This window comes from Rhinatrema bivittatum, chromosome 3, assembly GCF_901001135.1.
Source record: "Rhinatrema bivittatum chromosome 3, aRhiBiv1.1, whole genome shotgun sequence".
NCBI classification, from domain to species: domain Eukaryota; kingdom Metazoa; phylum Chordata; class Amphibia; order Gymnophiona; family Rhinatrematidae; genus Rhinatrema; species Rhinatrema bivittatum.
The window spans coordinates 516,914,179-516,941,761 of NC_042617.1; the positions used below are offsets into that span (position 1 = coordinate 516,914,179).

General features: G+C 44.1%; 1 protein-coding gene across 1 annotated transcript in view; it reads left to right on the forward strand.

Moving 5' to 3' along the window:
* The window catches only part of EPHX2 (epoxide hydrolase 2), a 277,061-nt gene that overhangs the window by 75,530 nt on the left and 173,948 nt on the right, over window positions 1–27,583 (forward strand). The window contains exons 5-6 of the mRNA XM_029596221.1: window positions 13,532–13,654; window positions 24,729–24,803. Coding sequence (XP_029452081.1) covers window positions 13,532–13,654; window positions 24,729–24,803 — 198 coding nt within the window. The remainder of the gene's footprint in view (window positions 1–13,531; window positions 13,655–24,728; window positions 24,804–27,583) is intronic.

Consider the following 27,583-nt stretch of genomic DNA (forward strand, 5'->3'; position numbering starts at 1 on the left):
AGCCAGATGTTTGGCGTGGCTGTGGGTGAGCACTATCAGGGAGGATGTCCATGAGAATCTTGCCGACCTCCCCTGTCTCCCAGACAGCCTCTTTGGAGATAAGCTACGGGAGACAGTGACCCAGCTAAAAGAACGGAACGTCGCGGTGCAGTCCCTTACTTCTCCGAGGGATCAATCATCCGGAAGAATATATTATTTTGCCCCCCAGACACCACATGTTCATCGTGTATGGGTAGACTTTTACCCCTTCTTTTGCCCACAGTTGTACCAACCACCCAGGGGACCACAACCACAGCAAGCACAAAACCGTAGTCTACAATGCAACCCGCGCCTTCCACTTGGCCCCCGTGGACCCAACCAACCCCAAACCCCAGCAGGGGTTTTATAAATACCCAAACCATCTCCACCGCTAACTGTGGGAGGAAGACTCCCATTTTTATCAGTCCTGGGAGAAAATTACTACCGACCACTGGGTACTTCAGATCATCAAGGAGGGCTATACCCTGAATTTCAAAACACCGATCCTCCTGCATCTCAAGCAGCTACAGGGGGACGGAGCGCGCAGTGGGAATGCCCTCAAGGAGGAAATCTCCAGACTGTTTCACCAGGGCTGCATCCACTGACTTCCCATTTCCTTGCAGAATCAGGGATTTTATTCCCCATACTTCCTCATTCCCAAGAAATCGGCAGGCCTTTGCCCCATCCTGGGTCTATGGATGCTCAACAGATTCATTTGCAAGGAGAAGTTCAAGATGACTTCCTTCAAGTCCATCCTACCCATTTTACAGCCCAACGACTGGATGAGCGTGCTAGACCTAAAGGAGGCCTATGCCCATATCCCCATTCACCATGCCTGTTGGCAGTACCTCAGCTTTCAGGTCAATGAACGCCATTTCTAGTACAAAGTACTCCCATTTGGACTTTCGTCGTTCCCGAGAGTCTTTACCAAATGCCTAGCAGTGGTGGTGGCCCACCACAGGAAACAGGGAATACAGCTGTTTCCTTACCTTGATGACTGACTGCTAGTTGCCCTGGACTCATCCTCCCTGCAACGCAGCCTACAAATCACCATCTGATGCCTGAAAGGGTTGGGCTTGCTGGTCAACTATGAAAAGTCCAACCTACAACCAACCCAAACTGCAATTTATTGGGGCAGTAATCGACACGAAAGTAGGCAAGGAGTCCCTGCCGGAATCCAGGGGGCATGTTCTCTGGACCCTGGCTACACAACTGCTGGCGGCCACAAATACCCCAGCCCGACAAGTATTGACCATTCTGGGACATATGGCAGTGTCAGTCTACGCGATACCACACATGCTCTTACATATGCGCTGACTACAGGAGGCCTGAAAACACAGTGGACACAGCATCTGCATCCCCTGTCACGACAAGTCAAGGTCGCCATGAGCATGAAAAGAGATCTTCAGTGGTGGCTGCGCCCTAAGACACTGTTCATGGGAATGCCTTTTCGACAGCTGGCTCATCAGGTCATCCTGACCATAAATGCCTCGAGCAAAGGCTGGAGTGCCTTCATAGATCAGCTTCAAACCCAAGGCCGATGGAACTGTGAGCGATCAGGTATGCCTTGACAATGTTCAAGGATGCCCTACGGGGAAAGACCGTCATGGTCCACACAGACAACTAGGTGGCGATATTTTACATAAATGAGGAAGGGGGGTCCGGTTCATGGAGGCTCTGCCGAGAAGTCATATGCATCTTGGAATGGGCAGAAGGGGAGTCCATCGCACTCCAAGCGACTTACCTCCCCGGTATAGGAAACTCAAGAGCAGACAGATTCAGCAGGATTTTCCATCCCCATGAATGGGAACTCAGCCAGAAGGTGGCCTCTCTTGTGTGGGGCCTCTCTTCCATAGATCTCTTCGCCACGGAAAACAGAAAAGTGCCCGCGTTCTGCTCAGTCTACCCCAGCATGCACTGCCTAGCACAGGACGCTTTCCTCATCTTTTGGACGGAAGGACTGCCATATGCCTTCCACTTCCCCCCTCCCATACTTCTCATGTCGAGGACCATCCAGAAGTGCATCATGGACAGAGCCAATCTTATTCTCATATCTTCGGTGTGGCCCCGGCAACCGTGGTACACCTAACTAGACTGCCTATCAACCAGGCAGCCAGTGCCCCTCGGGCAGGCTTGGAACCTATCACCACAGGACAGAGCATCCCTTCTTTACCCCATGCGCTCCTCCATATCACAGTGTGGAGATTGAAAGGACAGTATTGACATACCTAAATTTACCACTACCAATTCAAGATGTATTGGTGTCCTCCAGGAAGTACTCCACCAGGAAAAACTATCAAGCCAAGTGGACCAGATACTCGGTATGGAGAGCACTTAGTAGACACTTTCTCCTGCCCTCTGGAACACCTGCTGGAATACCTCCACTTTTTATTCTAGTCGGGACTCCAATGGCATCTGTCAGAGTACATGTCAGCGCTATCTCAGCTTACCACCTCCCTCATGATGGCTTCCCAGTGTCAGGCCACCTGCTTGTCTCCAGATTCATGAAGGACATTCTATGGCTGCGCCCACCAGTTCAGAAGCCACCAATTCTGTGGGATCTCAGCCTAGTTCTAGAACAATTGATGCTCCTGCCCTTTGAACCTCTGGACAGCAATCACAGGTATCTCTCCTGGAAAGTCCTCTTCCTGGTCACCCTCACCTCAGCAAGGAGGGTCAGTGAACTGCAAGTGTTGGTCCACTATTCACCATACCTGGAGTTCCACTATGATAAGATGACATTAAGAACTCATCCTTCCTTCCTCCCCAAGGTGGTATCAGCATTCCACCTTAACCAGACAATCACATTACCGACCTTCTTCCCGAAACCGCACAAATCCAAAATGGAAAGATGGCTTCACATGCTGGATTGCAAATGTGCCTTAACTTACTACAAATGATGCAAATACTCGGAGTCCAGGGCCTCCCAACTCTTTGCCTCCTTTAACCCGAACGCTCCCGGACTCACTGACTCCAAGAAAACCGTATAGTCTTGGATCTCCCAAAGAATCCTCTTCTGTTACAAGAGAAGATGGGGAAACCCTGTCTACCTCACCAAAGGCCCACCAAGTCAAAGCAATGGCAGCCTCCATCGCCCACCTAAACGAGGTGCCTATCCAGGACATTTGCAAAGCCACCACGAGGTCGTCGCTGCATACTTTCGCTTCACACTACTGCCTCAAACAGCAGGCGGCTGCAGACGCTGTGGTGGGTCGAGCCTTCCTTCTGGCAGGGACAAATAAAGAGACTGCCCGCAACGGAGTACCAGGTTGAGCGCACCTCCTACAAGAACCAGAATGGACGATGCACCATTTCCAGAAACCATGAGGCGCTCAACCTTCCAGCTGGGGACTCCCAGGCAGCATGGCTAATTCAGGCTGTTTGGGTGGGGGGTGGGAAGCAAGTTTGTTTACCATAAATGGTGTTTTCCGTAGATAGCAGTGTGAATTAGCCATGCTAACCTACCCACCTCCCCAGACAGTTTCCTAATCGTGCAGTACAAGCTTAGATAACAGACTGAGGCAAGCTGGGAGCCACGTGGGAGAGGACACACACAGGCACACAGAGCAGAGCTTTGTATGCTTTGAGGAGCTCCACCACCTAGAGGACGTTCCCAGTCAGTATGGCTAATTCACCCTGCTATCTACAGAAGACACCATTTACGGTAAGCAAACTTGCTTTTATGGAGAGTCCACCTAGGTCTCTTGCATTATTTATTTGAGATTTGTGGATCAGCAGAATATAAGTTGTTTGAATAAATAAATATATTCAGTGGTACGGTCATACCGCTGAATATACCCAGCCGGAAAGTCAGAAGCAGGACTACAGTTAGCTGCTAACTCCCCTCCTTCCCAAAATGCCTCCTGCTTGCCTTCGGAATGCCCCTGACTTTTAATATGCCGATTTTGCTATTTAGATGACTAACATTTGAGTTATCCATCTAAATAGCTTTTGAATATGGACCTTGAAATGTTTCCAACACTTTATTTTTGACCAAAATGGTGAGTTATAGTGACAAGTATTTTCAAATGTTACTACATAAAGCCAAGCCACCGAGGGAGCCATGGTGGCCCCCATTGTGGTGCCTTGTTGATAGTAAACATCCCCAAATTTGAAAAAAATTATTAATGCTGTTGAAGCTAAATTGCATATGAATTCTGTCTCTGAAATATTAGTCTACTGTAAAAACCTCTCTATAATAGTTATATGTGACCCTTGTGGTATCTACCTTATAAATGGCCTGTGACCGACGGCCCGCAAATGCGCAGTAGAGACCAGCTCTACCGCGCATGTGCGGGCGAGCACGTCGCTCTGAGGCAGCTTCAGAAAGAAAAAACAATGGCGGCGTCCAGTGGCAGCAGCGGGCGGCGGCGGCGGTACCCGGCAGCGGGCGGCGACGGCGGTAGCGAGCGGCGGCGGTAGCGACGGCGGGTAGCGGCGACGGCGGTAGCGGGCGGTAGCGAGGGAGGGAGAAGAGAGAGGGAGGGACAGACTGAGTGGGAGGGAGGGACGGAGAGAGAGAGTGGGAGGGAGTGACTGAGTGAGAGGGAGGGACTGAGTGGGAGGGAGGGATTGAGTGAGGGGGAGGGACTGAGGGAGAGGGGACTGAGTGAGAGGGAGAGGGGGGACTGAGGGAGGGAGTGGGACTGGGAGAGAGAGGGAGGGAGTGGGACTGAGGGAGAGTGAGTGGGACTGAGTGAGTGAGAGGGAGGGGGGAGGGAGGGAGTGACTGGAGGGAGGGATTGAGTGAGGGGGAGGGACTGAGGGAGGGAGTGGGACTGAGGGAGAGAGTGGGAGGGAGGGAGTGGGACTGAGGGAGAGGAGGGAGGGAGTGGGACTGAGGGAGAGGGAGGGAGGGAGTGGGGACTGAGTGAGAGTGAGTGGGACTGAGTGAGTGAGAGGGAGGGAGAGAGGGGGGAGGGAGTGAGTGAGACTGAGTGGGAGGGAGGGACTGAGTGATAGGAGAGGGAGGGTGGGGAGGAGTGGGTGAGGGAGGGGGTGGTGAAGAGTGAGGGGAGAGAGAAAGAGGGGGAGGTGAGAGACAGAGGGATGTAGCCCGTTTTAACGGGCTTAACGGCTTGTGTTGGTATAAAGTACAGTGATGTCAATTGTGACCATTATCCAATTCTTATTGAACTCCATTTGTTCTTGAAATAAAGTAACACAATGAACAGATTCTCAAGTATAAGAAAAAGCTTATGAAACTAATACACTCAAAAACGTATGAGCCAATTCCTGCAACTATAGAGACCTGGTAAAATACTGGTGTAATTTGATCTTTCTGAGGTTGAAAAAGTAAAGGAACTATGAAGGATATGTTACAGAGCTATATGGAGGAGGTCCAGAGAAGTGCTTTTTCTCTTTCAAGCACCTGAAAAGAAACAGAGGACAGGTGATTACAATGACTCTTAAATTTCTAAAATGTGGGAGTAGCTTCTTCAGCAGGCACATGACCAATTACATAACTCATCAGTGTGATGTTTAGTAGCATTTCTTATCTTCTGAGAAAATATGACTGCACATACTGATGAAAGAATGGCAGTACTCCTAAAGGGGATTCTGTAAGCTAAAATATTCAGCTTGGTTTCACACTTGCAGTTTTTTCATATCTAATTTTCAAAAGTATATGCTATAGGTTTGTTGGCTTATGAGAGTAAGTGGCCATTGCAAGGTCTATGATATTTATTGATCAAACTTTAGCTAAGGTTGTCGACAGTTCAGGCCCCAAACTGGTGCATGCATGTATTTTACCATTAGTCACAAATACATTTTGGTTTCATCCTAACAGATACTATAGGTGTTAAGTTCTACTTTTGATTTTAGCACAATAAGACATTTAGGGCCCAGGGGGGGAAAAAACATGGTAAATCAGGCCATTAGTGAATTAATACTGTATTATCAAAGCCCATAGTTTCTTGAGGCAGTTCAGAGGTTGATTTTGCAGCAAGTTAGGGAATTCTGCAGCAATTATGCTACACATTTACATAATTTGTTTCCTAGCGTGTAGCCAGATGGATTCAGGACCAATGGGTTTTGTGCTCCCCTGCTAGCAGATGGAGAAGGAGTCAAGTTTCAAAGGTGACATCACCTTAGAGATATACCCCTGCAGTGACTTCAGCCATTCAATATCTCTCCTAGTAGATGTGGACATGCTTTTCCCTAAACCAGCATTGTTGGTTTAGTGGGATTGCAGTACTTGTTAGAAGGAAAATTTACCTTTAAATTGGAGAAGATTGAGCCCCTCTCTCCTGCGGTGATACCTAAAGGTCCCTCCTCCAGTTGAGAATTCCGGAGGCGATTTCCCAGATCCCACAGAGGTGTGCCTTGGTCCCGGTAGCTGGTTTTCTGGTGTGGACTTGCTGCTGAAGCAGCTGAAAGGCAGCAAGTGCAGGAAGCCGAGCGTGGCGGTGATTGCCAAAGCCCTCTCCCCCCTCAGCCGAAGACAGTCTCTGTACTTAGCTGGTAAGTGTAGAGCCCAGGTAAGTTGAAGGATTCCTCCAATTCAGAAACTGGAAGGGCTTCGGTAAGTCTCTTCTCCAATTTCTTGCTCAGCGTGCCATAATGACGACGTTCCCGATCCCGTTGGGGCAAGGGAACGGGGTTTCCGAGTGGGTTGAGCGGCCCTCTGATTGGCCGCTTCAGGCTCGGTGGGTGTTCCACGTGGCAGGCCGTGGCGACTCCATCTTACACGCGGGTTTATGCTGTGCCATTTTCCCCTATAGACTGTTGGTACTCGCAGTGCGAGTCGGCCCTGCTGTGCGCCTAATGCACGCATACCTGTGCACACACCAGCACACATAATGAGTATACGCTCATACACATCCGGATGCTTAGGGGTGCTTCTTCTTAAAGTGCATCCGGGCAGACCTGTGTGTGCTCGAGTCCAAGCGCTAGTCGGATGAACCCACAAGTTACAGTTAACTATGGGTCCAGCAGCAAAGAAGCACAAGCGACACATTATTTGTGCTGCCTACAAGGTCTGACCTAGAATCCTTCCTGTGTCAGCACTGTGAGGAGGCCCAGGGAGGACTAGACTCCCAGAACTTCTCCAAGCTGGTCTCTCCCAGTCGGAAGATGGGTCATCCATGACCTTATCTGGTAGCTCCCTGGATTTGAGCAGTCCCGGGGCTGCGTCCGCCTTGGGAGAGGGCAGTTCAGCGGCACCTTCCCCTGTTCCTCCTGGGCTAGGTATGGACCTGGTGGCCTTTTCTTGGGTGGAATTCTTTCAGGGCCTTCAAGCCTTTGTTCAGGCTCAGGCAGCTGCTGCCCTGCCCAGACTGAGCCCTAGCCGGGAAGGCCTTTTCCTCCCAGCCCTATCGGCATGACTCGGGTCATGGCTCATCTCACCGAGGGTATCCCTGACAGGGACCCAGACACCATGGATGACAAAGGGGATGCAGACTCGTTGGAAGAGGGGGAAATCCCTCCAGGCTTGGAGCCATACCAGACTATGTTACGGTTTTTCCATTGAGATGAATTGTTGGCACTGGTTTCCCAGACCCTGTAGACTCTGGGAGTTTCCGGCATGGACCCAACGATGGAACCAAAGAAACATCACCTCCAGGTGTCTATGGAAAGCCTCTTGCTATTTTCTGATGCTGGAAGCCTTCCAGGAGTTGATTGACCTGGAATGGGATGCCCTGGAAGCCAGCTTTAAAGGAGGTTGGGCATTGGAGGCCCTGTACCCTCTGGACCTGATGGCCAGAGAATGCCTGTGTTTCTCCAAAGTGGGCACCCTGGTCTGTGCCGTTTCAAAGTGAACTATTCCAGTGGAGGGAGGAGCGGCCTTGAAGGACACACGTAATAGGCAGTTGGAGTCCATCCTTAAGCAAGCCTTTGAGGCCACAGCAATGACACTACAGATTGCTTCCTGTTGTGCCCTGGTATCTTGCTTGTGCCTGCTTCTCTCTCTCTCTCTCTCTCGGCAGATAACTCAGGGGAGCATTCCAGAGAGGCAATGGAGCCCACCACGGCCTTTCTAGCTGACGCGAGCTCTGACCTAGTTCGTACCTCGGCCAGGGGAGTGGCCTCAGTGGTAGCGGCCAGAAGACAACTATGGCTGCAAAATTGGTCAGCGGACGCGACCTCTAAGGCAAATTTCACAAAGATTTATTATTTATTTATTTAAAATAATTTATATACCGGAGGTTCCTGTATAATATACATATCACCCCAGTTCACAAGGAACAGTAACTATCGCTACATTTAGCGGTTTACATGGAACAGAATAAAAAAGAAGTTTTAACATTGAACAAATTAATCGAAGTAAGCAAATAGTGTATGATATTGAACCGTTAATAAACATGCAGTTAATAAATCAATAAATAACATGGAAAATATGAAGTCAATATGAGTATATGTATGTAGTATGTATGTAGTCAGCATGTGTAAATTTCTGATTGAAAAAAGGAAGAAAATAATAGATCTGAATAAATCGTTGTGGGCTTGAAAAGACTTTTCTTCATGTTCTTGGCTCTAGGGGAAAGCTTGTTTGATCCCTTAAAGATGCCCTTTAAGGGATCCCTCCTATTCAGAAGCAAATTGGAAAAGTTAGCCAGTAAGTGGGGTGAATCTCCAGTGCCATGGCTACCAGAAGATAAGAGATATAGGCCACAGTGCCCCTCGCCTATGAGGTGTTGGGCCAGGGGCTCCCAATGCTTTCGGCCCTACAGAACCTAGTCATTTCAGACATCTCAGCCCTCGAAGATCTCAGTCCTTTCAGAGCCGGCAACCAAAAAGAGGGGCTGGTTCGGGTTCAGGTTTGGCCCGAACTTCCCAATGAAGTTTTGCCAACTCATCCACGGGACAAGGAGATAGGGGGTTGACTATCCCTCTTCTATCAGCGGTGGGTCGAGATCACAACTGACAAATGGGTACTGGATATCAAATGAGAAGGATATGCTCTGGAGTTTTGCAGCGTCCCTTGGGACATATTCATGATGTCCCCTTGCCTCTCCCAGAACAAGAAACTGGAAGTGGAATCTACCTTGATAAGACTCCTCAATTTGAGGGCTATAATTCTAGTACCTACACCCCAGAAAAATATGGGGCATTATTCCATCTATTTTATCGTACCCAAGGAGGACAGTTCCTTTCACCCCTTCCTGGACCTGAAGAGCATCAATAGTCATCTACGGATAATTCATTTCCGCATGGAAACTCTATGCTCAGTCATAATGGCCATACAACCAGGAGAGTTCTTTATCTCCCTGGACCTCTTGGAGACCTACCTTCATATTCCAATCTGACAAGACCACAAGTGTTTCCTACGCTTTGTGGTACTGGTCCGCCATTATCAGTTCTGAGCGTTGCCCTTCAGCCTGGCCACCACTCCCAAAACACTTTCCAAAATTATGGTGGTTGTGGCGGTGGCACTGAGGAAAGAAGGGATCCTACTGCACCCTTACTTGGATGACTGGTGGATCCGGTTGAAGTCATTAGAAGAGAGCCTTCAGGTGACCAGCAGGGTGACCTCCCTGCTTCAGGAGCTTGGTTGGATTGTGAACATGGATAAAAGCACTCTAAGGACTGGGAGGGCTTGAGACTATCTGGGAGTCTGGTTCGACACCAAACAAGACAAAGTTTTCCTACCACCCTCGAGGATAAGGAAGCTGATGTGCCAAGTGCGTCTGTTGACAAGCACAATGCACCCCAGGGTGTGGAGCTATCTTCATGTCCTTGGTATGATGGCATCAACCCTGGAGGAAGTACTGAGGGCGAGGGCATATATGCGTCCACTCCAACTCTCCCTGCTGTCATTTTGGAACCCACTGTCTCAAGACTATTTGATTTGCCTCCACCTATCGATAGCAGTATGTTCTCAGCTCCAGTGGTGGCTACAGAAAGTTCACCTAAGCAAGGGTGTAAGCCTGTCCAACCCAATTGGCCAGACCTCATGACGGACACAAGCCTCCGAGGGTGGGGAGCTCACTGTCAGGAATTGACAATCCAGGGGTTTTGGACCAAGGAAGAGGCGAGCTGGAACATAAACCGCCTAAAAGCCTGAGCCATCAGATTAGCATGTCTACAATTCAGCCACAGACTCCAGGGCCAGGCGGTCCACATGATGATGGACAACACAACAACTGTAACCTACATCAACTGCCAGGGAGGAACTAAAAGCCAGCAAGTATCTCTGGAGATAGATTCCCTTATGGAATGGGTGGAGTTCAATCTACAGAGGATCTCTGCCTCCCATATCGCAGGAAAAGACAACATCAGAGCAGACTTTCTCAGCAGGGAGAGTCTGGATCCAAGAGAATGGACGTTGTCAGCCAGAGCCTTTCAGCTCCTGGTGGATCGTTGGCCACATTTCACAATGTGAAAGTCTCCCGATTCTTCAGTCACAGAAGAGATCAGCATTCTCAAGGGATAGACTCTTGTTCAGACCTGGCCAGAGGAAGACTTTGCTGTACACCTTCCCTTTGTGGCCTCTGCTGGGCAAGGTCATTTGCAAGATCGAACGCCACCAAGAACTAGTCTTTCTAGTGGCCCCAGATTGGCCCAGATGCCCATAGTATGCAGACATACGGAGACTTCTGGTGGAGATCACCCTATGCCTCCCTCCACACAGGGACCTGCTTCAACAAGGTCCGATCCTTCACGAGGACCCAACTTGATTTTGTCTTATGGTCTGGCCCTTGAGAGGGCTCACCTGATGAAGAATAGATATTCGGCAGCAGTAGTTTCCACCTTGCTCTGCGCATGGAAGTTCTCTACATCCTTTAGCATATGTGCGGATCTGGAGAATATTTGAGGCCTGGTACAGGGAACGCAGGGTGCCCCCTTGGACGACCAAAATCCCTAAGGTCCTGGAATTTTTACAGGATGGACTGAATAAAGGGCTGTCCCTCGACTCCTTGAAGATGCAGATAGCAGCTCTCCTGTTTTAGAGGTGAGGTGAACGGAACACGCCTGTCGGCACATCTAGACTTGGCCTGTTTCCTAAAAGGGGTTAAGCACCTTCGACCACCCTATGGTGGCCAGTTCCCTTCTAGTATTGGACTTTTTAGCAGGACCTTCCTTTTGACTGCTGCGCAGTCTCTCCCTACGCCTGTTAATGCTGAAGACTGTGTTCTTGGTGGTGATATGCTCGGCTTGTCGCATCTCGGAACTGAAGGCTTCACACCATTCCTTCCTTCTTGCCCAAAGTAATCTCAGTTTCACTTGAATCAGTCCATCTCCTTACCGTCCCTAGATAGACAAGGACACAGAAGACTACCGTCTCCTACGCCACTTAAATGTCAGTAGACTTTTAGTACCGTATCTAGAAATCTCTGAACTGGTGCCCAAGACAGACCACTTGTTTGTCATTCACGGTGGAAGGAAACAAGGCGAAGCAGCTTCGTGAGCTACCATAGTTCGCTGGATCAAGGAAATGATCATGGGAGCTTATGTAGAGGCAGGGAAGCCATTACCCTTTCAGGTTAATGCTCATTCTACTAGGGCCCAGGCAGTATCCTGGGCGGAAGCTAAGCTACTGTCTCCCATCAATATCTGCCAAGCAGCGACATGGTATTCCTTGCACACCTTCTCCAGGTTCTATTGCCTGGATGTCCGGGCCCGAAAGGACGTAGCCTTTGCAAGTGAGGTGCTAACTGGACCACGGGCAGCCTCCCGCCCTGTTTGGGAGTAGCTTTTGTACATTCCATTGGTCATGAGTCCTGGCTACACGCTAGGAAATGGAGAAATTACTTACCTGATAATTTCATTTTCCTTAGTGTAGACAGATGGACTCAGCATCACGCCCATGGCTGCCCATTAACGGTGACAAAGAATCGCCCATGAGGTGGATCTCTATTCCAAGAGGTTACAGGTAAACCGTCGCCTTATCCCTAGATCAGGGCACCTATAATATTGCTGGGATTCAGCACTTATGTTTGGTTGAGTACAGTTATGGTTATCCATTTTTAATCAAGTTTTTAATAGTTTTTTATCAAGTTGTAATCAAATTTTGATCAAGTTTTTCAATATTATGTCCACAATGGCTTTTGAAGAGAATACTGAATGGCTGAGGTCACTGCAGGGGTATATCTAAGGTGACGTCAGCTTTGAAACATGACTCCATCTGCTAGCAGAGGAGCACATAACCCATTGGTACTGAGTCCATCTGTCTACCCTAAGGAAAATGAAATAATTAGGTTAGTTAATTTCTCTATTCTTTTGCATATGAAATGTAAACTTATATTTCCATAATAAAAACAAAGCAGTTGCCAAACTTGTTCTGTGTGTGTGTAATTTATTTAGTTCTTTTAGAAGTTTCATGGGTGGGGGATCTCGGGTATGGATGTAGTGTAAAGGAGAGAGAGAGGAGATCTCTGGGATCACGGAGAGGGAAGAGATAAGATCGGATTAGGAGAAGGAAGATCTAGATTGGGGGTGGAGTAGATTGTATCAAGGATAGGGAGAAGAGAAGAGTAGAGGGAGATTCTGGGATCTTGATGTTGGGGATGGAATGCTGAGAGGGAGATGTTTCTCCCTATGCTACAACCCTGTTCCCCCTTGCATTCCCACTCTGGTCCTCTCTATCATTTCCTCTCACCCAGTCTTTTTTTTTACCTTCCTCTTTCTGCATGCACATATCCATTCTTTCCTGGTCCTTCTTTCACACGAATCCTGAATCCTCCATCCCCTTTCACATAATCCCTACCTCTTTCATAAAACTCCCCCATCCCCAGCTCTTCTTTCACAACCCATCTCCTCCCCCCCCAAAAAACCCCTTAGCCCCTCTTCATAACCCCTAATCAAAACCCCCAGCTCCTCTTTCCTCCTCAGATTTCCCCTTTCCATCCCTCTACCCTTCAGTGCTGATCTGCATTAGGAGGAGAAGAGCAGCAGCACGTCAGGCTGTGTCCTCCTCTGCTTCCCAGGTCTGACTGCTGTTGTGAACCATGTGGCTGTAAGCTTTACTGCATATTCAAAGAAAAGTTTGCTGCCAGACAGCATATGAGGAGAATGCAGCCTGATGTGCTACACAGCTCTCCTCCTCCTGCCATCAGTCAATGCTGGCGTGAAGGAGGGAATCAGTCTGGTCAGGGAAGAGGAGGATGTGAAATGCATTGCCAGCAAGCCTCTGCTTCATAGACCCAGCTTGGCCCCTGGCCTCCCGTGGTGATTCTGGGGGAAGTAACCAATTCTCTGGGAAGGGCTGGATTTTCAAGCCCTTCCAGCAGCCATGAAACCATAGGGGACTGGGGCCCTGTATATCATGTAACAATTTTATCTATTAAAGGAATGATCTTCATGCCTTTCTTTACTAAGGGCACTGCTATAATACTGCCTGTTTTGTTTTGGGTGGCCCACATGCTTTAATCAGTCATTTTCAGTTCTATTTCAGCAGAAATGATAGCTAAAACCCCAAAAGTATACTTGTGTCCACATGCAGTAGTATTTGTAGGCTGCAATACATCTTAAAGAACCACTTATGAGAATAGTCTACAGATGGTTATGACTATTGTTTAGCAAATTACCACCTTTAATGTGGCTCACTCTCACTCTCTTCCCATGAATCCAGGTTATTTTCTTGGATGACATAGGTGCCAACCTCAAGCCAGCTCGGGAGCTTGGGATGTCTACTATCCTTGTTCGGGATACTGATACAGCACTGAAGGAACTACAGGATTTAGCAGGTGTTCAGGTAAACCACAACCAAAAGAACATATTAAATAATCTTTCCCCATATTACAAGTTTATTCTTTTTTTGAACATAGTACTATATATTTAATGTGTAAACCAACATTAATATAATCATACAGACTGAATGACTTACTGTATTGAGTTCATATATTTGAGAATTTTGTGATAATTGTTTGATCCTCTCCTAAAAATGATATGGTAATTTGTTTTTTTTTCAAATTGCTTTACTTTTGGGCTTTTATCTCACTGCTACTGATCATATAGAGAGCTACTCTTTGCTGTGTTGATTTTTGCTTTCTGTCTTTGTTTTATAGTTAAACTGCACCATTTACATATATTTGTTCTGAAACTAATAATTCAGAAGTACATATTCAGTCACTGGCTGGATTGCAAAGTTAGCTGGATAAATTTATCTAGCTAACTTTGGAGAAGAGATTCAGTAGGCAGCTGAACTGTTGAATGTGGATGGCTATCTTAAAGATAGCCAGATAACGTTATCTGGCTAACTTTAGGATAGCTCTTTGACATGACCAGAGATAGCAGGATAATTTAGCTGGCTATCTTATCTCCTTTCTCAGAAATCTGGCTAAAGTTTAGCCAGATAAGTACCCAAAATATTCAAATGTCAGCGTTTGGCCGGATAACTTGAGTTATTCAGCTAAATGTATCTGAATATGGACTTCTCAGATGAATATAATTTTTAGGCTTCATGAAGTTGTTTAGGGTAGCTGTCTAATATTAATCAAAATTTACCTTCATGATTGGTAGTCTTTTATGTTGACTTTCTTCCTCTTTCAATTGGATGATTTCACAGGACATAATATCCAGGTGCACAAGACTATGAATAATTATCCATATTTAAAGAGGAGCCTTCCAGCACTACTCTACATTCAAGTAGACACATTCAGGCGGTTTTGTTTTTGCCTATTCCCCCTTTTTTATCCTTTCATTTGATTATCTTCCTTGCGAGGTATGCAAAGATGGCACTAGGCAATCTTTAGTCCTAGAGCTAGAAGGGCATGTCTGTGGCATAACTTCTGTGTCAGTCTGTGGCTGGCAGGGGCTTCCACTAGTAACAGCTGTCCTTTCTTTCATCCCCAGTCTGAATTATCTCCATGCCATGTCCAGGTCTTAGGAGATCCATGCCATGTCCAGGCCTTAGGAGATCCAAAACTGGGTTTCCCACACCATGATACCCACAGAAATGCATCCTGAGCCTCCGAGCTATCCCAGCACCTAAGCATTGTTCAATCACCCTTCTAAAAACCAAAGATATTATATCCGCTACATGCTCTGGATCCTATATCAGCACGCTGACCCAGCAGCACTACTGCAAAATCGTGTATCAATCCTAAGGGTTCCCTTTATGGTATGCAGTGAATTAATATTAGTAACAAGTGATATTTAATTGTGAGCTTGCAGTTTTTACAGCAGAGAACTGACATGTCATGTGATCTGTTTTACTGGTGCAAGAAGCTTCTCTAAAGCTTCACAATGTTATCAAGAGTTTAGACCACAAGTTGGCATTATCTGACAGTGTCCTCATTTCCTTTTTGCTGCTTGCCAGAAAAATGTTTCTTCTGAACTTTTTCCTCTTAGGTACTTCCATTTTCCATCCCTTACCTTCAGTCTTCCCTTCTCTCTAAAGGTTTGCTGTTTTTGTGCTGTCAGTCTTTGTGTACTTAAATTTTGAGACAGGTTTTTCTTTGTGTCAATTACTGTATGTTTTTTTTCTAATCCAATTGTGCTGAGGTTTGTTGACAGTGTCAAGTGGTGATGTTTTCAGTTGCATTTTAGTGTTTCATATATATATATATATATATATATATAATTTTTTTTTATCTCACTTTGATTCTTGTCACATACATCACAGCATCAAAGCACTCCAGTGACTTAAGATTCTGCTCCTGCTACAGGCATAAAAAGTCCATTATGGACAGCTATGGTGTGCCTTGGAGAAGGGTACTTCACAAAAATAAAAGACCCAAAATCATATAACATGTAACCAAATACATTAAACAAAGACCTGTTATATTTGGATGAGAATTGAGTGTACCTTCATACGATGCGAACAGCTGGTTCTGCTATCGTGTCTATGAGCCTTTTTCAGGCTTCTAAATCATTAGGTACCTCAATGCTTAGCTGTTAAATTATGTTAATGTCCACTAGGTAGTGCTCTTCAAAGTGACTTTATAACACTGAATGTTGTAACGCTGGCCTTAGCCACCACTTATCTTGTGCTTGTCAGCACAAGATAAGTGGTGGCTAAGTGGTGGCTAAGTGGTGGCTAAGGCCAGCATTACAACATTCAGTGTTATAAAGTCACTTTGAAGAGCACTACCTAGTGGACATTAACATAATTTAACAGCTAAGCATTGAGGTACCTAATGATTTAGAAGCCTGAAAAAGGCTCATAGACACGATAGCAGAACCAGCTGTTCGCATCGTATGAAGGTACACTCAATTCTCATCCAAATATACAGGTCTTTGGAGAAGGGTACAACATTTTTTAATACGAGTCATGCTAGTAGATACTGCCTCAAGCTCTCCAGCCCAGGTGACTGAAAGTCCAATTCCTAGCTTGCCCAGAAGTTTAAAGTTTAATTCACATGGGCCCTACCTAAAGAGCCTACTGGAATTAGCAGCGAGTTGTTTGGTTGGGGTTGATAAATACAGCCTAGCAGCTTTTTCTTGTCCCTGCGGCCAAGAGGTCTGCCTTATTGTATTCTTTGCTATTTCCAACTTCCAGTTGGAATAATAGGGGGTGGGGGAAAGCTATGGCATTCTTGGTATTTTATTTATTTATTTGTTGAGTTTTATATACCGTCATTCGGTAAAGCCATCATAACAGTTTACAAAATTTAAATTGTAACTCTTTTAACAATTGTGCAAAAGTATAACAATGTGCATATTAAACAGAGGTTAAACATTTCAAGTCCAGAAAGTATCATTAATTGGGAGGAGGCTTGTTTGTTCTGGTTGGAGAGAAGTTATTTTGAGGTTTTTGGATGAAAGCTCGATTGGGAGTTAGGATGTTCAGAAGTGTGAAGGTCAGTGTAGAATCTGCGGAACAGCAATGTTTTTAGGTCTTTTTTGACTGTTTTGAGGTTGGGTTGGGTTCTCAGATCTTTTGGTAGGGAGTTCCAAAATTTAGGGGAGGTGATGGAAAAGGCTCTTTCTCTTGTAGTTGTCAGATGTGCATCTCTGATAGGGGGGGGGGGGATGTTTAAACATCCTGAGTTGTTTGAACATAGGTTTCTTTGAGGATTCTGTTTAGAATTTTATGAATGATGGTCATTGATTTGTGTTCGATGCGTGCTTTAATTGGGAGCCAATGAAGTGAGATCAATATGGACGTTATGTGTTCATTTCTCTTTGTTTCAGTCAGAACTCTGGCTGCTGAGTTCTGCAGAATCTGGAGCGGTTTGAGGTTTGAATAAGGTATTCCAATTAGTAAGGAGTTGCAGTAGTCGAAGGTGGAGAAGATGAGTAGTTGTAAGACAGTTCTGAAAACAAAAGAGTTAAGAAACGGTTTTAAATATCTTAGGGTTAGAAGTCTGTGATATCCTTCTTTAGTTTTATTTGATATGTGGTTCTTGAATGAAAGTTCTTATCGATGATAATTCCGAGGTTCCTGGTGTGGGTGGTAGGGAGTATAGAGTTCATTTGTTTGTCAAGTAAAGGCAGGGTTGGTGGAGTTGGATTGGGTTTTTTGTCCATGAATATTATTTCAGTTTTGTCTATGTTTATTATGAGCTTCAGAGAATTTAGGAGATGTTTAATTGAGATAATTAGAGCCGAGGTTTTCTTTTAGGTGTCTTCGATTGAATTTTGGATGGGAATTAGAAGTTGAATGTTGTCAGCGTAGAGGAAGTGGGTGATTCCATTATCTTTTAGTAAATGGCAGATGGGGAGACGGTATATGTTAAATAGGGTTGCGGATAACGCTGATCCCTGGGGAACTCCAGTGTTGAGGTTGATCTTTTTGGATGGGTTGTTATTAATTAAAACTTGGTAGGTTCTGTCAGATAAGTAGGAAGAGAACCATTGTAGGGTGGTGTCAGTTAAGCCGATTTGAGTCATTCGTTCTAAAAGTATATTGTGGTTTACCATGTCGAACGCAGCTGAGAGGTCAAGGAGGATGAGTAGGTATTTTTCACCTTTGTCGAAGCCTCTTAGTATTATATCATTTAGAGAGAGAAGGAGAGATTCTGTGTTTAGGTTTTTTCTGAATCCATATTGAGTTGGAGGTAAGATGTTGCTTGTTTCAAGATAGTCGTCAAGTTGTGTGTGCACGACTTTTTCGATGGTTTTGGCTATGAACGATAGGTTTGAAATGGGACGATACCGAGGATTTCAGGATCTAAGTTGTTCTTTTTTAGAATTGGTTTGATAACAGCAAATTTGAAGCATTTGGGGTAATTACCTTCAGTCAGGGATAAATTGATGATTTTGGTGATAGTTCTAGATATGGTGGGTTCAATTGTTTTGAGGGTTGTTATGGGGATGTTTTATTTATTTATTTATTGATTGATTGATTGATTGATTGTATATTTTAGTATGTAGCAAATTATAGGATGGAGAGGATGTGCGGTATACACACTGGTAACAATCCATGTGTCAATAGTATAGCGCTAAAAGGGCAGAGATCCTTGTCAGAATAAACAAAAATCCATCAAAGATTTAGTCAAAACATTTCCAACTTTTGTTCAAAAGTACTGTAGATTTCGGTCCCTTGACATGAACCGTGTTTTGCCTCGTCGGGAGGGACAGATGCCCATCACTAGACTAGTCGCACAGTGGCAAGATGTGTATCCTTTAAAGACATCTGTAAGATGCATGCAATGGACTGCAAAGGTGTATTTTTCAAACTGGCCCAAGTTGTAGCATCTCTAAACACAGAGGCCAGATCGTAAACTTCAAACTTTTGAGTTTACTTTATAGTAAGTTATGTGGCCATGAGTGCCCGGACAAATGGTTTGTCCGGGGCTGGGGTTAAAGCGCATCAACTGGGCTTAGATTATTCATATCTGCTCTCCTTTTGATATTCTTCCCCTTGATTTATTTGAATATCTCCCCTTGAGGGGTGGACTGCACTACCTTAATTCTATCAACGAACTTTGCATATGAAATCCCAAAGTAGTTTGAATCATAATTCTAAACAGTATAGAACTGAGTATCAAAAATGAAATCTAGATAGTTAAAGTAAATCCATCAAGTTAAAAATTCTCTTTCTTCCTAAGGACTCATTAAGAGGTGGTGTCCATGCCTGTTGGGCCTCATTTAAAAGGGTCATAGGGCCTGGAAGTGATGTCCAAGGCATCCAATGTGTCCGCTTCTGGTCCTGACCTTGAGCTCTTGATTGGAATGCAGGAAAGATAGTTTGCAAAACAACAAAGTGCAGTAATACAGTCTGTGGCTGAAGCAGCCCTTTAGGGCTGAAGGAAGTCAATTCTACCTACTAAATAACGTGCAGAAACTTTCTGGGAAACATAAGTGCTTTTGAAAATAAAAGTATGTGCATAAGTGCAAACCCCTTCCCAACCCTGCCTCTGGGAATGCTTGTTCTCAGACTGGGTAAACTTATTGGCAAACATGACATACATGCTTAAGTTTATCTGCATATCGGGCAGGCAGTTTTTGCTGTAGGCCATTTTTGCAGATAAAACACTGTTTTACTCACTCAAGTCCCTTTGAAAATTACCCTAAAATGTTTGTTTTACCATTAGACTTATGTAAGTGAGAGCTGGAAATAGTGTAAGAAGGAGTAACCACTCATGGGAATGATTGTTACTGTGAGAATAGTGGTGTGGTGTGGTTGACGCAGACTAGTAGGTGAATCTAGTAGGCCCATGCTGACAGCTGGCGAATGCTTCCTGAACTGAAACAAAGAAATATAGAAATGACGGCAGACGAAGACTATCGGCACATCGAGTCTGCCCAGCAAGATTTCACAGTTATTTTTCTCATACTTATCTGTTACTTTGACCACTGAGGTCAGGGCCCTTATTGGTAACTTTTTTGGTTCAAATTTCCTTCCACCCCTGCCATTGATGTAGAGAGCAGTGCTGGAGCTGCATAAAAGTGAAGTATCAAGCCTAATTGGTTAGGGGTAGTAACAGCCTCAATAAGCAAGCTACTCCCATGCTTGTTTACCCAGCCTGTGCAATTTAGTCCTTATTGGTAGTTGTCTGAATGTACATCCTCTTATCTTCATTCCCCCCTGCTGTTGAAGCAGTGAGCTGCGCTATATATGTATTCAAAGTGAAGTATCAGGCTTAATTGGTTTGGGCTAGTAACCGCCGCAACAAGCAAACTAGGCTTATTTGTGAATGCAAATCCTTTGTCCCAAATTTCCTCTTGCCGTTGAAGCATAGAGCAATGTTGGAGTCGCATTAACCGTGTGCATGTTTATTGAATACGGGTATTAATCACCAGGTAGTAGCCATCATTCCCGCAAGCTATCCCCATGCCTCTTCTCTTCATTCACATCCTCAAGACTTTATGGATCCACAGTGTTTATCCTATGCCCCTTTGAAATCCTTCACAGTTTTAGTCTTCACCACTTCCTCCGGAAGGGCATTCCAGGCATCCACCACCCTCTCCGTGAAGAAATACTTCCTGACGTTGGTTCTGAGTCTTCTTCCCTGGAGTTTTAAATCGTGATCCCTGGTTCTGCTGATTATTTTTTTTTTTTGCAATGGAAAAGGTTTGTGTCTGACTTTGGATCATTAAAACCTTTCAAGTATCTGAAGGTCTGTATCATATTACCCCTGCTCCTCCTTTCCTTCAGGGTATACATATTTAGGTTCTTCAATCTCTCCTCATAAGGCATTCGATGAAGACCATACACCTTTTTGTTCTCCCTTCTCTGGACCGCCTCCATCCTGTCTCTGACCCTTCGGAGATACGGTCACCAGAACTGAGCACAGTACTCCAGGTGAGGTCTCACCAAGGACCTGTACAAGGGGATAATCACTTCCCTTTCCTTACTCTATATTCCTTTCTCTGTTTGACTCTGGGACTAGACTGGAGCTTCACCTATACCACCTCCATTCCCTGCAGGTTGAACCGTTATGTTGCAGAGGCCCACAGGAATTAGGCAAGAGTCCCACAGGATATACAAAGGAAGAGAGTCCAGGGCTGGGCCAAAGTCAGGACAGGCAGCGGTCAGACTACTACCAGAAGGCCAGAGGTCTGGGCAGGCAACTAGTAAGATATGACTAGGTCCGTTTCAAAGGTCAATTATACCAGCACAGGTGGCAGGTATAATTGTAGTCCGGGTCAGAGGCAGGTGGCAGGCATGAGAGTAGTCTGGGTCTGTAGCAGAGGTCAATACCCAGGCAGACAGGAGAGGGACCAGGTTGAAGGAAGGCTAGAGGCAGAACTGGGCGAAGCAAGGACCGGAAGAAGCAAGATAGGCTGGACAAGGCTTTTCAGAGTCAAATATAACATTTTGAGTTTAGTACATAAGCTTCTGGCAAGTGGATTCATTCGCTTGGGTGATTGCCTAATTGTGGTTGTATAATCCTACACATTAAGATCATCACAGAGGCTTGGTTGACGTGCCATCAATGCTTCAAGCGCACTTTATTGATGCATGTGAATGTGCTTTCTCTGTGGCTGCTCTGCAGCTCTGGAAAGCCACTCCATATGAATTGAGGGTTGTCCCCTGCACAAAGATTTTTAAAATTGTTAAAAACATATCTTTTAAGGCTGGCATTTGAATAAGTGGTGTATCCTGGAAATTTCTGTTCTCTCCTGGACTGTTAAGGACACTGTTTTAATTTGCTTTGAATCAGAAAAGCCCGTTTTCTTAATGTCGAAGACAGTTATTTGCTGTGTCATGTGAAAGGTGATGGGGAGAGTAAAAGATGGTTTTGTTAATTTGTTGCTTTGTTTTATTATTTAAATGTTGTGTGAAGCATTTATTATATGTTTTATCGTTCACTGCTTAGGGCCATTGTATTGGCAGTATTTTATTTATTTATTTATCAAGTTTTATATACCGTCGTTCGGTTTCGCCATCACAACGGTTTACAAAGTTTCGATGTTTAAGAGAGTTTCCAAAAGGTTCCTGTGATTAACATAGATATTGTAGGTTTTATATATAAATGTGATAAAGAAGACTGGATATCATAATGGCTAAAAGGGCTATTTCTGGCAATAAATATTTATACTGATACTTTTACAGCACTGAGTGTACTAGATTATTATAGGCATTTAAAAGACATGAATCCAAATAACTTAGGAAAAGTTTTGGATTTAGTTCTTAAACTAGAAGAGGATTTTGAAAAGGTGTGGGAGGGACGTTCTGGAACCCAAATTTAGGCCATTGGGTAAAAAGTTGAAATCCAGGGTAGCACTCTCGGAAATGCTTTCTATTCCGTATGCAGGACCCCAGAGGCAAGCAGAGCTCCGGAATCTTAATGCTTGGATGAGACGATGCTGCAGGGAAGAGGGCTTTAGATTTGTTTGGAGCTAGGCAACATTTTAGGGAAGGGGGGAGCCTATTCCGGAAGGATGGGCTCCACCTTAACCAAAGTGGAACTAGGCTACTGACGCTAATCTTTAAAGAGGAGATAGAGCAGCTTTTTAAACTAGAACATGGAGGAAAATCAACAGTTGCTTAGCAGCGCATGGTTCAGAGGCCGGTTTCTTCAAAGGATACTAGAGAAACAAGGGAGCTAGAGCACCCCGATAGAGAGGTTACAACAAAAGCAATAATAGGCCAGGTGCTTGTATGTGAAGAAGAAACTAAATTAAAATCAAAATTAATCATGTCAATTGATAAGCATGTTAATACCCACAGAAAATCTACTTTGATATATCTGTATGCTAGTGCCAGAAGTCTGAAAAGTGAGATGGAGAGTTAAAATATATAACACTGAATGAAGAGCAAGACACTACTGGCATATGTGACCTGGTGGAAAGAAGATACCAATAGGACAGTGTTATATTAGGGTATGAATTATATCGCAATGATGGGTTGATCAACTTGGTAAGGATGTAGCACTTTGTTAGGGATAGCATAGAGTCCAACAGGATGAAGTCTCCTGCAAGAGACTAAAATGCACATTAGAATCCTTATGGGTGAAAATTTTATATTTGAATAGGAAAAGTATAGCAATGGGGGGTATACTATTGTCTATGTGGCCAAAATGAACAGAGAGATGATGAAATTCTAAAAGGTTCGGGAAGCTAACACATTTAGCAGCACGGTAATAATGGGAGATTTCAATTACCACAAAAATAAGTTAACCTTGATGCACAACGAACCACAATATCTCATATAAATATGTTGTGAAGCTACAGTTTCTCCTTCAATGTGCTGTATATTATATTAATGTAAATTAATTAGTGTGAAGGACCATCATAACACCCACGGTATACTGGCTGTTATAGCTTTATGTATTAACCGCTACGGGTCATTTTAAATCATCGGTCCAAGTCCTTTTATTAATGATTATACTTTTTCATTTTTTCTCATATTATTGCTTTTTCTTAAAATTAATGTGGAGCTGATACTTCCCTTAGTAGGTGACAGCGCTACCGTGCTTCTGAAAATCCAATTCTTTTGATGTCGCTGCCGCACTTCAAAGAATTAATTTTACTCAGGGACAGTTGTTCAACGAATCCAGTCCATTCCGACGTACGTTTCGCAAAGCTGCTTCAGGGACTGCAACCAACATGTATTCTCCTATGCAAGTCACTAAGACGTGAAAATCATCATGTCCACATGGCTATTTCTATTCTATGAAGGACAGATACCAACATGTCATGAACTTTAAACTTATTCATTGCACATAGATTCAAAATTCAAATGCAAAAGGCACATCCAGGGTTATAGAGAAGAGCACAGACTCACAAAACCTTGCTGCCTTTTCCTCTTGTCGGCGTCTAAGCAAGGTTACCGCGAGATCACCACTGATTATATGTGATCTGTTATACTACACCTGTGTGTTTAATTCAGCTGACTGGTGATGTTCACATAAAGTGAATCCACTCAATTTCCTTGTTAAGTCCATGAGGGGGTCACTGTTTTCAATTAGTAAATCCAACATTGTTCCATGGTTCACATTGGCGGAGGCGTTTGATCCTGTCGCCTCGTCTCCAATGTGCCGCTACTATTTCTAAAATGGTCCATTTAATTTCAGAAAAAAGTGTGTTGACACTCTGTGACGTGAGCCACCAGTGGTTCTTCAATTCTGCCAGTTTTTAAACAACATTTATGTTCGGTTAATCTAGTGCGGATCGGGCGTTTAGTCATGCCCACATTTGTAAATGGGCATGGACAAAAAATTGCATAAACTACAAAAGAGGTTTTGCAGGTAAAACAAGACAGTGCAATGGTACGACCTGATGGTGCGTGAATCGTGGTCTGTGAAGATTTCAAAACGCAATAGGAACAATTGCTGCAATTACGAACATCTGCTGTTATTGCTAATGAACTGTGTAAGCTGGAGTGAACCACTTGATCTTTAATATTTCGGCCTCTTGAATATGCTATACAAACACTTTGTGAACATCACCAGTCAGCTGCCAGAACTTTAGGTTCCCTTAATTTCCTGTGATGTTTCCTGTCTGGCCCTATCGCTTTATCTACATTTAATTTAGCGTGGACGCCAGATATGTATAATCTAGAGAAGTGTGTGTGTGGGGTTTACATTTAGATTCTTCAATAAAACAAATGCAGACAAAATGAGCATTTATTATGGAAAGGAAGCTCTAGAACAAGAGGTCATACTTTGATGCTCAAAGAAGTAACATTAGAAATATTTCACAGAAATTGTGGTGGATGCATGAAACAGCCTTCCAGTGTAGATGATCGAGGCAAAAATAGTAGCAAAAACCTAAGATAAGCACAGAGGATCCTTACTTGCAAAGAACAGACGAGAAAGCCAGAAATCAAAAGGGAATTGTGATATTATAGCAGGAAGGAAATTGAGCACACTAGCTGGAACTTCTAGTTCTTATCTGTCTTATTTTGTTTTTCAATAAAATTGTATAAGACATGCTTTTGAGTGAAAATTAAATATTGCAAGTAAAACTATTTTGTTCAATTTCCTGTTTAGCTTATTGACTGTGAAAAGATTCTGCCAACTGCATGCCACTCAGAAAATGTGACTCATGGATATGTACCCATCAAGGTAAGGATTAGTTAATTATGACTATAGTAATGTGCACTAGAATGTTAATTTTTTAATGAATGACATGGTAATCTATTGATTGTTACCCCTTAATAGTTCAGTTTTATAATTTTTAGCAGTTTCAAACGAATTTAATATGCTGAATTAACATACTGTACATCAGCTGATAAGAAACATTTGAACTCTGTCTTCCCAGTTGCCCTCACTTATGCTATTCTAACTCTGGCTATAACCCAGAAGTCTTTTGTTATCCCTGCTTATCAGTGACTGACCAGGTTTCTCAAGTACTAAAATGCCTATGAAGAATAAATTGCAGTTGGGAAAGGTTATATTACAGTTGTATAAGACTTTAGTAAGGCTTTAATGTGGGACACTGTTGTTTTTTGTATCAGAATTAGAAGGGTATGGGTGAGATTAATGGAGGTTCATAAAAGTGCAGAGAAACTTTGAGAATGAGCTTTTAACGTGTGTGGGATAGTGGAAAAATTGGAAATGTTCCTTTTGGAAAGAGAAGCTTAAAATAATGCTGTGGGGGAGAGATTTCAAGCTGTGGACTTGGCTTTTATACTTAGGCCCCATAATTTTCTCTTCTCCCCCCCCCCCCCCCCCAGGTAATTGTTTTGCCTTCCTTCCACCTTTCTTAATGCGTGGAATAATCTGGGCTGCACTTCTAAGATTGTATTTTTAAACAATGTCCATGCCTGTTATACACTTTTAACCTTTGCAGCTGCACCTTTCAGTTTTTCTATTTTCCTCATTTTATCAGTTTCCCTTTTGAAAATTTAGTGTTAGTGCTGTAGATTTACACATTGTCCCCCTACCAGGCATTAGTTCAAATTTGATCATTTTATGATCACTACTACCAAGTAGCCCCACTACCATTACCTCTCTCTCCAAATCCTGCATTCCACTAAGAATTAGATATAAAATGGCTTCCTCTCTCTTCGGTTCCTGAACCAATTGCTCCATGAAGCAGTTGTTTATTTCATCCAGGAACTTTACGCATCTCTAGCGTGTCCTGATGTTACATTTACCCAGTCAATATTGGGGTAATTGAAATCCCCATTATTACTTCACTGCCAAATTGGTTAGCTTCCCTGATTTCTCTTTGCATTTCATTCAGTCTCATCGTTTTGACCAGGTGTACGGTAGTATACTCCTATCACTATCATATTTAGTCTGTTGTATAATCTTTATGCTGTTGGACTGTATGCCCTCCCAGACATAAAGTGCCAAACTCTCAAAATTCCAGAGTATTTCTGCTCATAACCTCTTAGAATTTGGAGCATACTTAGGCATGATAGGTGTATTTCGAAACATGTGCGCACATGATTTAAATTCCAACATATCTCTGTTTGCATGCAGATATGTGCATGTATTTTAAAATTTGACCTGTAAGTTTGTATCTAAGGCAACAGAGGGTAAGATTTCTTGCCCAAGGTTATAAGGAGCAGCAGTGGGATCTGATCCCTGGTTTCCCTGGGTCATAGCCTGCTGCTCTAACTGCTAGGCTACCTCTTCTGCTGTGCACAATGTGCCTGTTTTCACTGTGTGTCTGCTGTTACCACTCTGTGGCGTGTGTGGGTTGTATTCTATCTCTGAGAAGAAGGGGTCTGGTCCCTCTATATTCTAAATGACTTATGCACCTTCACACAACTTGCCAAAAGAGGTCCCGTACCCTTGTTGCAGTAACTTAGTTGTCATTCCCTCTTTCAGTTATAACCCTGTCAGTGGTAGCAGTCCTTGTCCATGTAGATGTTGTTCCACTTCATATGCTGTGAGGCTATTAGGTAGAAGTACAAGTTGTCTTGGCAATAGGGTTTTTGAACCTATGCCAGGTTGGTAAGCAGTCTGTTCTGCTGATCAGAATGAACCTGATCTGTTAACCTTGGGGTTTCCAGGTTGGTGAAGAATTTCTGTTGCTATAGGGTCTGGCTCTTGCAGAATCACTGTCTATCAGTAGAGAGGGTCTGGACTTCTTCCTCAGGAGGTTCACTCTTAGTTCACATTGTTTCTGTCTACTGAGAGGTCTGCCTTGGTGACAACTCCCTCCTGGGATCAGCAGGGGGTGGTGGTGTTGGGGTGTTCCCAACATTGATTTCTACAACCCATTGACTTTTTCATGCAGCCCTGGGATCTGCCTCCTCATGTTCTTTGCTTCTTCTGATTTCTGGTTGGAATGTGAAGAGGAAAACTGTGGTACCAATTGAAATATCATATTGTATACCTTTCAGGAATGATACACAAGCCTTTCTCTGTATTGTCCAAATTTTAGCTAGTTCTGTCTTTGGCTTCTTGTGCTTTGCTTGGTTGGCGAAGGTTCTTTCCTTTTCACCTAGGCTCATCTTGCTGGTTGGGAGGTTATGCCTGTCACTGGAAATGCTAGGCTTGGGTGAGCTTCAGTTGCAGCTGACCATCTGTGCTTTGGGGTCTTGGAGTGGTGATCCCATTTGAGGGGTAACTCTTCCATTCCTTGGCACTCATGGTTCCACAAAAAAAATAAATTAGAAGGGCAAGCAAAGAAAATTTCAATTGTCCAAGTTATTTCTCTGTGTAGGTTCAAGCTATCAGATATCCAAATGTCAATAGCGATTACACGGTTTCCCCCGACACAGACCGTGTTGCATATGAAAGTGCGTCGGGAGGGACCAAACATCTAAATACAAATAGAAAATGTTATATATTTAAAGGACAACATCAAATGGAAGCCCACACATGGATATAGAGTAACAAAGGTTTATAAAACAGGTCAAATTTCTTTAGGTTCTAAAAGTAGAAAA